Below are 15,051 nucleotides of genomic sequence, written 5' to 3'. Positions count from 1 at the left end.
CTTATATTCGCCTTCACATTAATGGAAACCAAGTTATTCCTTCTTGGTTTGCTTTCCAGATTCTAGGAGGGGGAAGAAAAACCCTAAATGCCATACCCCATGTGCAAATTTTACACAGTAGCATGCCTTGGAAATTACTTGAAAGAAAAATTAATAGAAAATAGTAGTTTAGAAGCCCTGTAGGCTTTAAAACTTTTTTTTTTTTTTTTGTTTGCTTTCCTTGTTATCAGCCTGATTCCATTTGTCACCCTAAAAATATTGTCTGAATTCTTATCCTTGTAATTTTAGAATTCCAGCTAAAATTGAGCATCTTCTGCTGTTTTGATCCATTTATCCCAACTCAACCTTTTTGCTATATAAAAACATGAAGTCAGAAATTGAATATAAAACACAGAATCAAATAATAGACTTTGTCCATGTGTTAGGGGAAAAACATGAAGATGTATTCAAAAAACTGGTGACAAATAGACTGATAAGCAACTGAATACTTAATATCCATCACAAAGGACTTTTTTTATCTTGTATGACAATATCTACGTAAAGCAAAAAAAATTTTTTTTCTTTTTTTTTTTGAGGCATTCCTGTAAAATTCAACCTGCATGCTCATAGCAAGTTCACGTACAGTGTCAGAATTTTGGATCCTGATCCTTCAGTTTTTGCATTCCACAAAGAACAGTTTCTATTGTGCAAACTACCATTTGTAAACTGCTCAAAGACAGAAGTAAAACCAGGTGGCATTATATTCTTGAGGAACAATATCAGGTATGTGCTGCTTTCAAATGGCAGACCAAGACCCTGTAGCCTGTGAGAGCAATGCCAGGAAACTCAGGTTGCCATTTTCTGTGCTGAGAGGCAGCTGTAGTGAAAATTTTCTGCTCCTGATTTTATGGAGCCAAAGATCTGCTATAAAAAAAGCTTTGAATACAGAATGGAGAAAAATACCTTTTACTTATTTGACAAACATTCTTCACAATGGAAGGTATCAGATTGCCTGGATGTCATTTATTGGACAGCCTTTCATGTTCCACCACAATGGAGGTCACTTAAACCTTTAAAAGACATCCTTCAATTTTTTTTTTTTTTTAATTACATTCCCAAGAGTGGAACATTGAAAATTAATTCCAAGAGATGCCTGCCAAGGCAGAAACACTATATTATCTAGCTCTTGTAACATACAGAAACAAAAACAGTCTGCAGAGGTGGGTTTTCTATCCAGTGTTACAGGTGGAAATATGATATACCAATACCTAGATAATGTCATAATGTCATAGCGAGAGCCTGCAAAGAGGAATGTCTTTTCCAGTAATTTTCAGGTGCCAATCTCAGCCAAAAGAAGTGATCTCTGACAGATTCTTCCAAGATGGTTATGGCTGACTCTGAATTGTGCTCCAGGTGGGATTGTGAGCTGCTCCAAATCCTTTGAGGTTAACTGGTTTCAAAAGGTGGTGGTGACAGGCCAAGTGAACAGACTGCCACAGACAGGAAGGGCTTTGAGCTGTATCTTGCAGTTTTCCACCGAGTCACAGATTTGAAAGCAAGTAACATCTACATCCAATTTGCAGATCAAATTTCTGTCTGATCAATGTGCTCTTCTTCCAACTAGCAGCAAATGAATAGGCATTATAAGGTTATAAGCTGACCTTAGACCCAGCTGTAAGAATGCTAAGACTGCTTTTGATGCTAAAGTTTGATACTCAAGTATCAAGTAGAAGAATATGAACTGCACAGCATTGCTTCTTTGTTGGCTTCTGTAAAAACCTCTTGTGCCTTCTGTATGTCATCTGAACAATTAACCAAGAGCTAAAAGTCTCTGCATGGCAGAGCATGCCACTACTTCTGAGGATTTAGGCCAACTCATTTAAAAAGCACTTTGCATGCACTGTTAAGAAAATCAGGAAATCCCATTTCTTCCATGGTGGTTACAGAGAATTCACAGAAGATAAAGACCATTCTGCTTAAATAGATGAATAATCCCTGGCAAAAAGAGTCTCTAACATTATACTTTAAGAATGCTTTCTAGTTTCAAAGCACAATTACTAGTATTTTTCTTTTGACAGTACATTTTCTGCTACGCAGTTCTGCTGAAAGCTGCTTTTCTCCATCACACTGTTCTTTACACTGTTCATCGCAATAGAAGTCAAAGCTCCTCTTGCACAGCCTGATTGTACAGCCTCCAACCAAGGGCTCATGGAGTGTTTGCCTGTCAGATTCTCTGACAGTGCTTTGAGTTTCATGGAAAGAAAAACCTAAAACTAAAATCAGTAGGGAGTACAGCATTTAGTGTGATATTGCCCCTAGTAAATTACTTAAAATTTTCATGCCCATGAGTCCGTGAATTTTGAAATCTACAGATCAAATAAGCTGAGCTCTCAGGGGTTCTTTGTTTTAATTAGAATTAACTAGGAAAATTAATTTGAATATATAATTTTCTAATTAACATGTAATCTAGTTAATAAAAAATTAAACTTATTGGTCAGCTTGTATGCTATTCTAGTATGCTTCTGCCTGGGGAAAAAAAAACATTCTATCACCACAAAGCATGGAACTAAAAAGAAAGTTAAAAGTAGAAGGGAGCAAAAAGTACCAACAAATTGACTATGTAAAGTTGTACTGTGTTTACACACTGAAAAATTTTGATTAATGAAGTACAGGTACTGAAAGCAAAAGCTTCATTTCTCTGGTCAGAAATTCTATTCTATTCTGGTCTAATTTAGAATTTTATTTTTTTTTGTGATACTAACAAAATTACTGCCCTCAGAAATATGAGTGAGTTACAAAACAAATAGACAATAAAAAAAGCAATAAATGAAAAGCAGTTCTTTCAAGCTTAAGAAAGACAATGCAAAATCTTCGGGAACATCTTTAGCTTTAGTCAGGTTAGAATTTAAGTATTAATACAATAGTACAGTAGTAGAGCTTGCAGATGGTCAATGATGCAATAAATAACTTCTGAAGAACAATCATGAACCTAAGATCACAACATATTTATTCACTAACACTGCTATATCTGGGGAAAGTACGTGCAGTATGTGCAGGATGGTCCCACTTGCTCAGCATTTCAGATGGTTCAATTTTGAGGTACATAGATACTTTTCCCTTCAGTTATGCAGCTGGATGTCCTGGAATCTTGGGCCATCACAGATTTATGTTGTGCCTAAATTATCTGAGAGACCAGGAAATGCCTTCCAAAAGGCTGCAGACAGGCATTCAAACCAAAACAATTGTTTATCTATGGATTGCAATCAACAGCATGCTAAAGGAGACCATGATCTCAACACATCCTCAGTTTTGTCAGGACAGTAGCTGCAAACTAGAGATGAACAACTGCTGTAGCTCAAGATACACCACTCACAGAGTCTCATGAAGCCTTAACTGGCTTTGGTTGGTGAGCTGTTTGAAACAGAAGAGCCCCACAAGTTATCAAAAATCAGCCTTGCAGTAAGAGTATAAAATCTTGTAATATGTTACCTGTTACAATTGTAAAGCAGACTATGAATGCAGTGAAGTTTTAAAATTGTTCATTCAAATCTTTTCCTTGTGAAGTCTAATGAGTAGCTGTTCTGGGTTCAGCTAAGTTTGAAGTAAATTTCCTCAGAGCAGCTTGTAGGGGGGATATGTTTTAGTTTTGTGATGGAAACAGTATCAATAACACAGTGATATTTCAGTTACTGCTGAGCAGTGACTACACAGAGCCAATGCCTTTTCTGCTTCTCACATGGCTCCGCCAGCACATAGGCTGGGGCCACATGAGAAGGGAGCAGAGGGGACTCAGCCCAGACGCCTGACCCCAACCAATCAAAGAGACTTTCCTTACCATATGTTGTCATGCTGAGCAATAAAAGCTGGGGGAAGAAGAAGGAAGCAGATGTTTGGAGTGATGACATTTGTCTTCCCAAGTCACCATTACATGTGATGAAACCCTGCTTTCATGGGGATGCCTGCACACCTGCCTGTCCATGGGAAGCAGCGAATGAATTCCTTTTCTTGCTCTGCTGTTTACCTATCAAGCTGTCTTTATCTGCAACAAGTTTTTGCATTTTTACCCAGATTTCTGCCCTCATCATGCTAGGAATGAGCTAGCAAGCAGTGTGGGTCAGGGCAGTCACATGGGGTTAAACCTTGACACTTGAAACTAATAATATTTTTTAAAAAGCCCAGTTTCTAATGAATTGGGCAGAATTAACCATAAAATGGGTACAATAATAATAAATAAAATGGGTACAATAATAACTAATTAAAAAAGCCAAATCAGGGCTAGTATGTCCTTTGTCCAAAACATTCACTCTGTTTCAAGTCTTCAGCAGAAGTTGGTTATAAACCTTCAAGCCACATTCAACTCTGACTGTAGCTCACGCACAGTCAAAAACAAGCATAAGCACCTCCACAGGAATGTAATCAGCTTTTACCATAATACAGCAACCCGTTCTCTCAAATAAAACATTGCAACATATGTTGCAAGTCAGAAATGTACCACTGGGCTACCCCCTCGGACCACAAACAGGAGAACAGGAGTACTGAGTGGGAGAATGAGTGAACTGTAGCCCAACACCTTGTCTCAAACAATACTGCAACTGAAAACCTTTATGCAAGGAACATAAAGGCATATCTAGTGTATCGGTCAAATAATTTCACAGATTCTAAGTATTTTTAAGAATAATGCTCAAGCACTTCCCAAGCGTCATGTAGTTCCTATGTATTTATATAATCTTCAACGGGTTTCTTTTCTGCAGGCTTGTTCACTGATTCCATTCACTGTGCCCATTAAAACCTACAGTAACCAACATGAGAGGACCACTAAAAGCTTCAATTTCAATTACCATGCTCTTACCCACAAGTCATGTGCTCTTACCATTCTCAATCTTCAGCCTATCTAAAAAACCCAAAATATTGAATAATTAATCTGGTCAGTCTATATCCTCTAAACTAACAAACCTAAAGAACAGATGCTGGCAGTGGATAAAACCTCAATCACAAGCCATGGCTGAAACCTTATTCTAGGCCTATGGGAATTGAAAAATGAACTAGCAATGCCACTATTTTTTTCTGCTCTTATTGTCCTATCCTTTAGTCTTAATAAAAAACATTAGGTAATCCTAGGCATTGATGCAGCAACCTGCTACTGATTGCAATCAGCCAGGTATACCACTAAAAAATAATTTCTTCCAGCCAGTGCAGGCTTCAGCCTGTCTCTGCTGGTCCTCAAGGATACATCAGCAGTACATACTAGTTAGTGACCTCTTTAAAAAGAACTCCAGCATTGCTCTGACCTTCCCCTATACACATTGGTGACCTCTGTGCCACAATTACCCCTAAATCACTTCTCTTGGCACTGACCATTAACTCCTCATTTTTGTCCCTAATAGCCCAAACCCTAATTGAGATAGCTGCTGATGGCTTCATTCAGAAGATTTGGCTTGATGGCATAGAGCTTCATCAAATTAATTTAAAAGCAGTTTTATTCATTATCCATTCTTACCAGCCAGAATCTCTCCCAGTGCCACCAAAGACAACAATTCCTATTCACCATAGCAGTTAAAATCTGGGAAAGATCAGATTCTCTGCCTCTAATGGTGCAATTCAGGAAAGCTGTAAGGGCAGCAGTTCTTTTGAGCTCTTCAGACCATCATCTTCAGCAGCTGCCTAGCTCCTGAGGGAATTGCTATCTAATTAGAAAGCAATAATGAAGAGAGACCCAATGGAGTATCCTGCAGACCCAGGGGAAGTCTGGCTAGCAAGTCCAGAGGAATTTTCCTGCCTTCTCCATATGTTTCTGAGGTCCCACTCTAACATTGCAATATATTCACCTATAATCCTGATTGATTTTCCACAGTGCAGATGTACTGCCCTGACTGTTCTAAACACTTGTGGGAGAAAAAAAAAAAAGAAGCCTGATTTCACTAGAAATTGAGAAAAGTGATTTTAAGGCGATCAAAATATATTGCACAGATGATGTACACATTAGTCTCAGAGGATTTCTGTGTTAATTTTATCCACAACAGATGAAATTATAACACTAATTCTTTTTGGTAAACACTGATAGATTTTGAGATATTTTTTTAATTGTTTAAAGAAAAATTAGTATTTTTCATTTTTCCATTACATATATTTCTATTTAGTATTTTGATCATAGAGACATAAAAAACAAGTCACATTTACTATCAGGAGGACAGCATTAGTCAAAAGACAAAGTATTTTAAACACTTTTGTCCTTGCAACGGCAAGCTTTGTTCTAAAATAAAACAGAAAATCTATCTTGCAATTACTACAGAATACTAAACTTACAAGGCAATATTTTCTCACACAGGCTGCAAATATCCATTTATCTTTCAAATACAGAAATAGTTACATTACTTAGGTTTTCATAGATTTACACAAAATTTTTACAGTAATTGTCTCGGCCTCATAAATGTCCTGAACAAGCTGGGTAATAGAATGGACACAGATATCAAAGAGAATCAGAGAATAATCTGAGTTGGATTCCACTATGATCATCAAAATCCAACTCCTGGCCCTGCACAGGACGCTCCAAGTGCCCAGGGATGGTGTCCAAATACTTGAACTCTCTCAGGCTTGGTGCTGTGACCACCTCCCTGGCCAAAACAACAACAACAGTTACCAAGCAAAGGGTGCAGTGGGGAGAAGGAAGTAGATACTGGCAGCCTGCAACAGAAAAGTTAGCAAAATGGGAATCAAGGTGTGAAATATAAAGTAGAAACATGAAAATATAAGAAACTACTGTGTAATAAAGGCTGTGTAACTAGATATGAAATAAGCACAAAGGGGCATTTGAGATTGAATTCAGGAGAGAAATAAGAGATACAACTGAAACCTTCATGTATGGCGAGAAAAAAAAGGAGCAAAGGCCATAAGCACATACATAAGATAGCTTTTCCATTTGAATCCTGACAGCATCATGCATTCAGGTTTACATTAGGATGAGAAAGCTGCTAACACCATAGAAACAGAACTCACAAGTCAAAACAGCGACAGTGAACGTCAATGTTCTGTATTTATTTGTCTTTTCAGGAAGAAATAGACATTTACAGACAAATACACAAATTCACACTAAACACCCAGCAAATAGAAAATAATTTAAAAATAACTCAAGAGATGCTACTTACACAGAAATATTTAAGAAATTAAGAGGAAGAATTATTTTTGTATCATACTTGCTTTCCTCAGATTCTTCATAACATAAAGCAAACCTGCCAGACACTGGGAATTGTCTTTCCTTTCTGTAAGGGAAACTGATGTGCTATAACAGTCATTAATCATTTTTCCTCCAAAACTGCAGCTAGTTTGGTTCCTCTCCCTGATGAAAGTAGAACACCCCCACGCCCAAAATTATTGTCCTGGTTGACAGGTTCGAGGTTCCTTTAAACCCAAAATCATTTCAGTGAGCTCTTAACTTCTGATAGCGCCCGAGCAGCAGCTGAAGGCTTCGTTGCCCTTGCTGTGGCAAGGTCCGAGGTCTGCGTGCCCGACCAGGGCTGCTCCAGGACACGCACGGCACCGGCGGGGCAGGATGGCGCTACCCGGCAGGAGCGCTCCTCGGGAGGGAGGGAGCACAACTTCCACACGAGCTGTGCCCCGATTTGAACAAACAAACAAAACCCCGGGAACAACCAAACCCCACCTCGGCTTTAGAAACCACTTTTAACGAAGCACCCCCGCGAGCAAGTGAACTTTCTCAGCATAAGCTGTTTGCTCGCACGGCGCTTACGGGCACCCGCGTCCGGCCGGTGCCACGGCGGCAGGGCCGCCTCACACAGGTGCCCGCCGGCCTCGACGGCCGCCCGGGCCGAGGCAGAGACGCCTCGGGGGAAGTTCCCGGCCGGCCGCAGCAGCCCAGGCCGGGCACGGCGGTGTCTCCAGGGCCGGCCGGCGGCGGCTGCCATCCTCCCGCGCCCACCCTCCCTCTCTCTCGGGGCCCTCACGTTTTGGAGGAGGCGCCGGCGCCGCTGGAGAGCTCCTTCTTCTTGCCCGCCTTGGAGGCCATGGCCGCGGGTCGCTGCCGCCGCGTCCGCCGCGTTGCCGGGCGACCCCGCGGGAGGGGCCGAGGGCGGCTCCGGGGCGAGGGAGGGGGGCCGGGCCCGCCCCAGGCCGGACACAGCCCCCGCCGCCCGCTTCGTGCCCGAGGAGCCACAGGAACGCGTGGAATGGCTTTGCGGGCAAAGGTTTGGCTTGGAGGGTAACAGATAGCGCTTTCTGCGGCAGCCTCAGGAATCCGTCCTAAGAACGTCGTTTGTCTGCTGGCCGGTGATTGTCAGTTGTGAGGAGCTGTCGACTCCGTCGAAGACAGGCCCTGCAGGGAGACCTGGACAAGTGAGGGGACTGGGCGATCACCACTTGTATGAAGTCTGGCCAGGGCCAGCGCTGGATTCTGCACTTGAGACAGAGCAACCCTGGATGTACGGGCAGACTGGGAAACAGACTGGACAGCAGCACTGGTGGAAGGGACCTGGGGGCCTTGGTCGATGGCAACTTGACAATGAGTCTGCTCTGCCCTGGCAGCCTAGAGAAATTTTAGAGCTAGACTATGCAAGTCTTTATTTTCTTTTTAATTTTAGATTGAGGCAATTAACTCCTGCCCATGATTACCAAAGTGGATGTCATTCCACCAAGGTCAGATAAAATTAGCATTAATCTGCTGGTTTTGAATTCAGCAGATAGTTGACTACAACTTCATTTATAAGCAGACTTTTTCAGATACATTCCAGAGACTGCACTGTTGTTAACGGCTCCTGTTTCTAGCACCATATTTGCTGTTTCCCAATCTGTAGTGAATGACAAAAAATCCTTGATAAAATAGAATATACTTTGCTTATTCTTATTCAAGCTTTTTCAAATATAAAAATCAATGAAAATCTATTTCTCAAATTGCAGAGGGCATGAGTAGATTAAAAATAGGAGGAAAAATAGGCAGATGTTGCTACATCTAGAGGCTTATTTTAGACAAATTTCAGATCTTGATTTATATCAAGATGACAGGCAGACAGATATACACTCATAAATTTCAAAGTGCAGAATTCTTCCACAGCTTGGCATTTCCTTCGGTGTTATGTCCAACAGCATTCATTTTAAACAAGGTACTTTGGGACACTTCTCACTTGAGAGCCAAGTAAACATTTCAATTTTACTTATTTCTTTTCAAACTGAACAGCTGGTCTTCTCTTCATACAATTATGCTATCAAATATTGATTAAGGCAATAAATAAAATAAAAATAGGAGAGAAAGAGGTGAGTTCAAACATCTGGCTACACTTCTTCAGTACCAGCACAGGGCTGTTAGCCTCTACACCTTGCTGGATGCTGATGCAAACTTGTAGATGGGGGACAGGATTCAGTTTGTGACCCAGAATGCAGATAAAAACACCATGGAAATTACAGAAGAGTATATATGAAACATATGTATAAATGTAAGAGGCACTTATGAAAGTTTTCATACTAGGAAAACTCTCTTCTTGAAAGAAGAAAAACTTTTCCTTCTTGAGGAAGAAAAACTTCCTTCCTTCTCCTTTTCCTTCTTGAGGTGACCAATGAGGTTTGCAGCATCCCAGCAAATAAAACTGTCATAATACTATTCTGTGAAAGACAACGTAAAAGTAACTGAAGTTTGAATGCCAGGGGTGGTGGGAGGAGGAAGAACACAAATCAGAAAAGCATATTCAAGTACAGAGGCTTTAATTCTTTGCTCTGTTAAATGATAGTTAATACATAGGAAGCTCAGAATGGACCTGACCTTTACCGTAAAATCCTACAGTAAGTTTGTTTGCTAAGTGATGGCATTAAAAGCATGTATCTAGGTGCTTTGGGAAGGAAAAACAAGATCTCAAGTTTAGCATCCATCAAGTTACATATTTTTATTTATGCAAGAAGTTCATTTAGAATTCCATAACCTAACAGCAATGACAAGGACAACTTGTTTGGAAAGAGAAATTAATCTGAATTTCAAACAAGCTAGTTTTCTAACTGGCAAACAATCTGTAAGGTCACATCAGCTGTTTCACTGCCCTAATGTCTCAAGCCATGAAGTATATCTGACAGACACTCCCTGAAGGGAAGAAACTGTTAGGGTAGAGACAGCCTGACAGAAAATGTGGAATAAATGCACAAGACAACAAAACAAGTGTTAGCAACCCATTGAGATGTCACTAAACAAATACTAAGTCAGCACACACTGATTAACAATGGATGGATGACCTTCTGGTCATCATTCTTCTAAGGTACCATTCAAAACATCAGCAGCTTTGTTTTTCCCTGAAAGCATCACAGCAACAGCTACAGCACATGCAAATCACTTACAGGAAAGTAGCCTTTTAATCTTAGTATTTTGTACTTTTTTATTGCAACACATAGCAGCTGGAGAGAGTAGAAAAAGAGTAACTATGAACAGCAACACTACCAAAAGCCCTCAGGGGTTTTGGAGCTCAGACTTAAATCTCTGATTTTACAGAGGGCTCAAGGACCTCAGAACAAGAGAGTAAAAGTTTTTGCCTTAAGAGAAGGAGTGTGGGACTGGGGCAAAGCAGAATGTCTAGAATAAGTGATGAGTAGGCTAAAGACACTCATTCTCAGAGATGCCAAGTGACAGGATTAGAATCAATGTGAGAATTCGAATATGAGAAATTCCTCTTTAAAACAAAATTTTAATTTTTAATTACAGTGAAGCTGGTCAAACACTGGAACAGGTTTTCCAGCAATACTGCGGAGTTTTTATCAAACTGGGCATGACCATGAGCAACCTGCTCAAGGTCTGAGCAGAGGTCTAGGACTACACAATCTTTCAAGGCCACTTTCAACCTTACCCATTCTGTGGTTCTGGGAAGTCTTCCATGGAAAAATCAGTTAAGGCCAAAAGCACCTAGAGGCTTCTGTAAGAAGAGATGCTTCATTTTCAAGCATGAGGTTGCAACAGTCACAAGATTAAAGGATTTTTATGTTGTATTTTTGAGACTTTTTCGCTATGTCTTTTTATCAAATGATAGGAAAATCTAGGTTCTGAAATTAATGCTTTTAACAGATTAAAAAACCCTATTGCCCTTTAACTTCCAATACTCTCTTTTATCTGTTTGCTAAGTGAAAGAGTAGGTGGAAGAGATGTAAGGAAGGTACAGGTCAGTGGGAAATAGTGAACAGAGGAGGACAGCAGTGCACTGGCATTTCATTAAGTGCAGGCAGCGAAGGATCAGGAAAAGAATGAGGGGTGATCAAAAAAAGAGCAATTGTGAGTGGAGAACGGTAGTGCCTGACAAAATTAAAACACTGCAGTATGTGATAAAGCCTGGGAGGAGCAGTCTGTGCACTGAGTCAGGAAGTCAGTCACTGAGGAGACATAGGCAGGGAACTGAATTTGAGCAAAACATCCTCAGACAGACAGACTGAAACTATGCACAGGCAGCCCTAGTCTGTTAACTCTTAGTGTGAGGCTAGGGAGTAAAGTGGATTATGAGAGTTTTCTTGGGTAAACTGACAGAATAAGACAAAGGTAGGGAGAAAGATCACAGCCAGTTGCATAATAGAAAATAGTGTTTGTCTAAGCACAGGACTTCACTGCCATTTCAAAAATATCTTATGGTGACACATCTCATCTGATTTTGTCAGGGACATGATTTTTTCAACATTCCAGCCTCTCTTGAATTTGACACAGTGCCAGAAAGGTGGGGGTCATCAGAGTCCTATGTTACTATTTCCACTTATCCTTTTTATTTTCATGTTCTTTATTTGCTAGAGCACATTCTATCACACTATAATGCTATAATATCATTTTGGAGAAACAAAGACCCAAAACATTCTGTTAAATATCAAGCAGCGGTTCAAGTCCAATTTAAATACAGCAACACCATCAAGTCCCATGGGAATGCTCAGGGTACTTAGGTCAAAGTGTGAACTGAGGACCACCACAACTTTGATCATCTCTCCGCTCTAATATAGGGATAAAACAGTGTATGCCCCAAGAGCAGGCAGCAGAGGAAAATCCAAGTAGCTTGCAGAATCATACAGAGCCATTGCCTTTCTTTTGCAAATTTACATTTGATGATACAGGAATATCTTTCTATGTCAAAAGGAAAGGCTTTCTGGGTTTGATACAGTGTGAAAACCCTATCTGAAATCTGGAGTTAAATAAGACATCTGTGATTCTCTAACTATTGGAGCTGTTAGAAAATTTGGATATGGACAGAGGAAGTAGTATTACCTCTTTAAAAATTCTAGATATTTGACTAAAAAGATACAATGAAATTGTGACAATAGCCTGAGGGACAGAAGGGTTTTTTTTTAAATTGAGAATACACAATCTTAATGTAGTGTAAACTACAGAACTGCAGAACCTATTAAATCTCTTAGTACACTGTTTTACTTCAGTATTTTAGTTTTTAAAATTTTTTTATAATTAAGAATGTAACCTTTTTTGCAGGAGATTTAAAAAGTTAAGTCTTCTTGTTTTAAGTAAAGGCATACTGCAGATCACAGCAAATCCTTTTTAACAGTGATTAACTTTAGTGTGTTTTAAGTGCTGCTGCAGTTGTATATGCAGGCTAAAAGCAAAAAGCTGTACTATTTGAAAAATGAAAAATGTAAGATTGCTGGATAAATATCTTTTCATAGAAATGTGGTTAATATTCTACATGAAAAGTTAGCAACAAGACCACAAATTGATGCAAGACGTCTTCTAACTTGTTTTAACCAAATAAAAATATATTGTCTTCTCTAAATAATTTTTTAAAAAAATCTACAACAGTTTACATTCTCTAACTTCTGAAACTCATAAAAATTACATAAATTGTCACACTAATGCATCATCCATATGCCAGGTGCCACCCTAGCCATTTAAGCTATAAGTCATCTGATCTAACTGTGCTTAAAACAATAACCCAATGAAACGAAGTGGCATCCTGGTGGACAATCTGATGGAAAGTTCTTGCTCTTTAAACTATTAAATACAAGAAAGGAGTGATTTTGGGGATCTTGTGGCAAAGTGCCATCAAAAACAACAATTCTTTAAGTTTCAAGCAAAGTAGTTTTCCTGTGTGGTGGGTTGACCCTGGCTAGACAACAAGTGCCAACCAAAGCCACTGTATCACTCCCCTCTCAGCTGGATGGAAGAAAGGAAACATAAAAGGCTCATGGGTTGAGGTAAGAACAGGCAGCAATGACTCACAATTGCTCTCATGGGGAAACAGACTTGACTGAGGTAAATTAGTTTAGTTTACTACAAATCAAATTAGATTAGGATAATGAGAAATAAAAACTAAATCTTAAAACCACCTTTTCCAACCCCTCCCTTCTTCTGGAGCTTAACTTTACTCACAGTTTTCTCTACCTCCTCCACCCACTGGTGCAGGGGGATGGGAAATGGGGGTTTGCAGCCAGTTCATCACATATTGTCTCTGCTGCTCCTTCCCTCTCAGGGGAGGGCTCCTTACATTTCTCCTGCTCCAGCATGGGGTCCTTCCCATGGGAGACAATCCTCCAGAAACTTCTCTAATGTGAGTTCTTCCCCTGGGCTCCATGAACTGCTCCAGTGTAGGTTCCTTCCATGGGGTACAGTCCTTCAGAAAAAACAACTCCAGCATGGACTCCCCCCAGGGTCCCAAAACCTGTCAAAAAACCTGGTCCAGCATGGGCCCTTCCATGGGGCCACAGGTTCTGCCAGGAGCCTGCTCCACCACAGGCTTTCCACAGGATCACAGGTTAATTATTATAGAGGAACAAAGATTTGTTCAATCTAAAGAGTTAGTACAACTCAAGAAGACTGACACAAAGTTTAAACAAAACTCTGGAGCTTGGAATAGCTTGTATTTTAACTGCAGTACTAGAAAAATACATCAGAAAATCCTATACTGAAAAAGTCACCTTTTGTGTCTGTCTTCTGCTATTTTTCCAAATCAAAGTTTTTGGATTAATTAGGATAGGGTTTCATGACTAGCTTAACTAACCTATACACTTCTGCATGAACTGCAGTCCCATATCCCTCTACCAGGAAGACACAACCATTTGCTTCCTCAGGCCAGTCTTGTCTTAGTTTTCTTGTTCCGACTGGATCAGCTTTCCTAATCCACCCGCTCAGTCTTAAATATCACAATGCTCCCTCTCCACAGCAGGATAGTGAGAATGCAGTTCGTAGCACAAAGCAAGACTAGCATTCTATTAAAGCATGAATTCTTTTCCTCAGACAAGTGACAGAAGATTAAAAAAAAAATACTACATCCTGCAGGTAGTTTTATACTACTGGCCTCAGTAGTAACAACCTGTATCTAAACCAGTTCCATTGCACCAATTTTAGAATCATGTCCTTTCTACATTCATGAAGAGGTTTAGAACATGCTATGTACAAAATAAGGAAAGCACTTAAATATAGCAGCAGTAACTCTTCAAGAAAATGTTTAGACATTCTTGAAAATAAGCTGCATAGGATTATATTATCAGTGACAGGACCCAGATGAGATTCATGCAGTCACAAAGCTTGAGTTTGGTCTCCATTTTGCTGTTGAATCTAAACACTAAAGAAAAAAAAACCCCACAATCCACCACAGCTGGGGAAACTTCCTGTGGAAGTAAAGTTGACATTTACATTTGTGCAGCTTTAATTAAAGTTGAAAAAAAGACAGTACAGCAGAGATTAAACATTGAAAGTGAATTTACAGTCAAAATTGAGTTGTTCAAGTGATTGAATAGGAAGATTGTGATAGTATCAACTCTTGAGGAAAGCCAGGCATTGAGACAACTCTCCCAGGGCCACACAGTCTCCATGGTTTGAGGTTAAGACCAGACCACTGTAACATCTAAGCAGCTATGGCCTTGCTTGGAGAAAGACACTGGCTTAGAAGACACCCTAAGATCCCTTTCATCTGAGTTATCTTAGGATGATAAGCTTAATAAATCCAGTTTTGGTTTATGCCAAGCCTTGCTGGGGTAACTTTAAATAATTCTTTAACATAGCACATACTATAAGATAAAGTTGTTTTCAAATGTCAATGAAAGTATTTGGGTATAGGGTGGAACATATGAGAGGATTCTTGTTCTCAAAAGCACACACCAACACACATAAGA

The 15,051-nt window shown here is 39.9% G+C and overlaps 1 protein-coding gene across 1 annotated transcript in view; it reads right to left on the bottom strand.

Annotated features, from left to right (window-relative positions):
• ADGB (androglobin) overlaps positions 1–8,635 on the bottom strand; it is a 98,588-nt gene extending 89,953 nt beyond the window's left edge. Inside the window, exon 1 of the mRNA XM_038133783.1 lies at positions 7,938–8,635. Coding sequence (XP_037989711.1) covers positions 7,938–7,999 — 62 coding nt within the window. The 5' untranslated portion in view covers positions 8,000–8,635. The remainder of the gene's footprint in view (positions 1–7,937) is intronic.
• Between the last annotated feature and the right edge of the window lie 6,416 nt (positions 8,636–15,051).

This window comes from Motacilla alba, chromosome 3 (assembly GCF_015832195.1).
Source record: "Motacilla alba alba isolate MOTALB_02 chromosome 3, Motacilla_alba_V1.0_pri, whole genome shotgun sequence".
NCBI classification, from domain to species: Eukaryota; Metazoa; Chordata; class Aves; order Passeriformes; family Motacillidae; genus Motacilla; species Motacilla alba.
The sequence above is the reverse complement of the archived record's forward strand: the minus strand, read 5'-3'. Positions and strand labels throughout refer to the sequence as shown.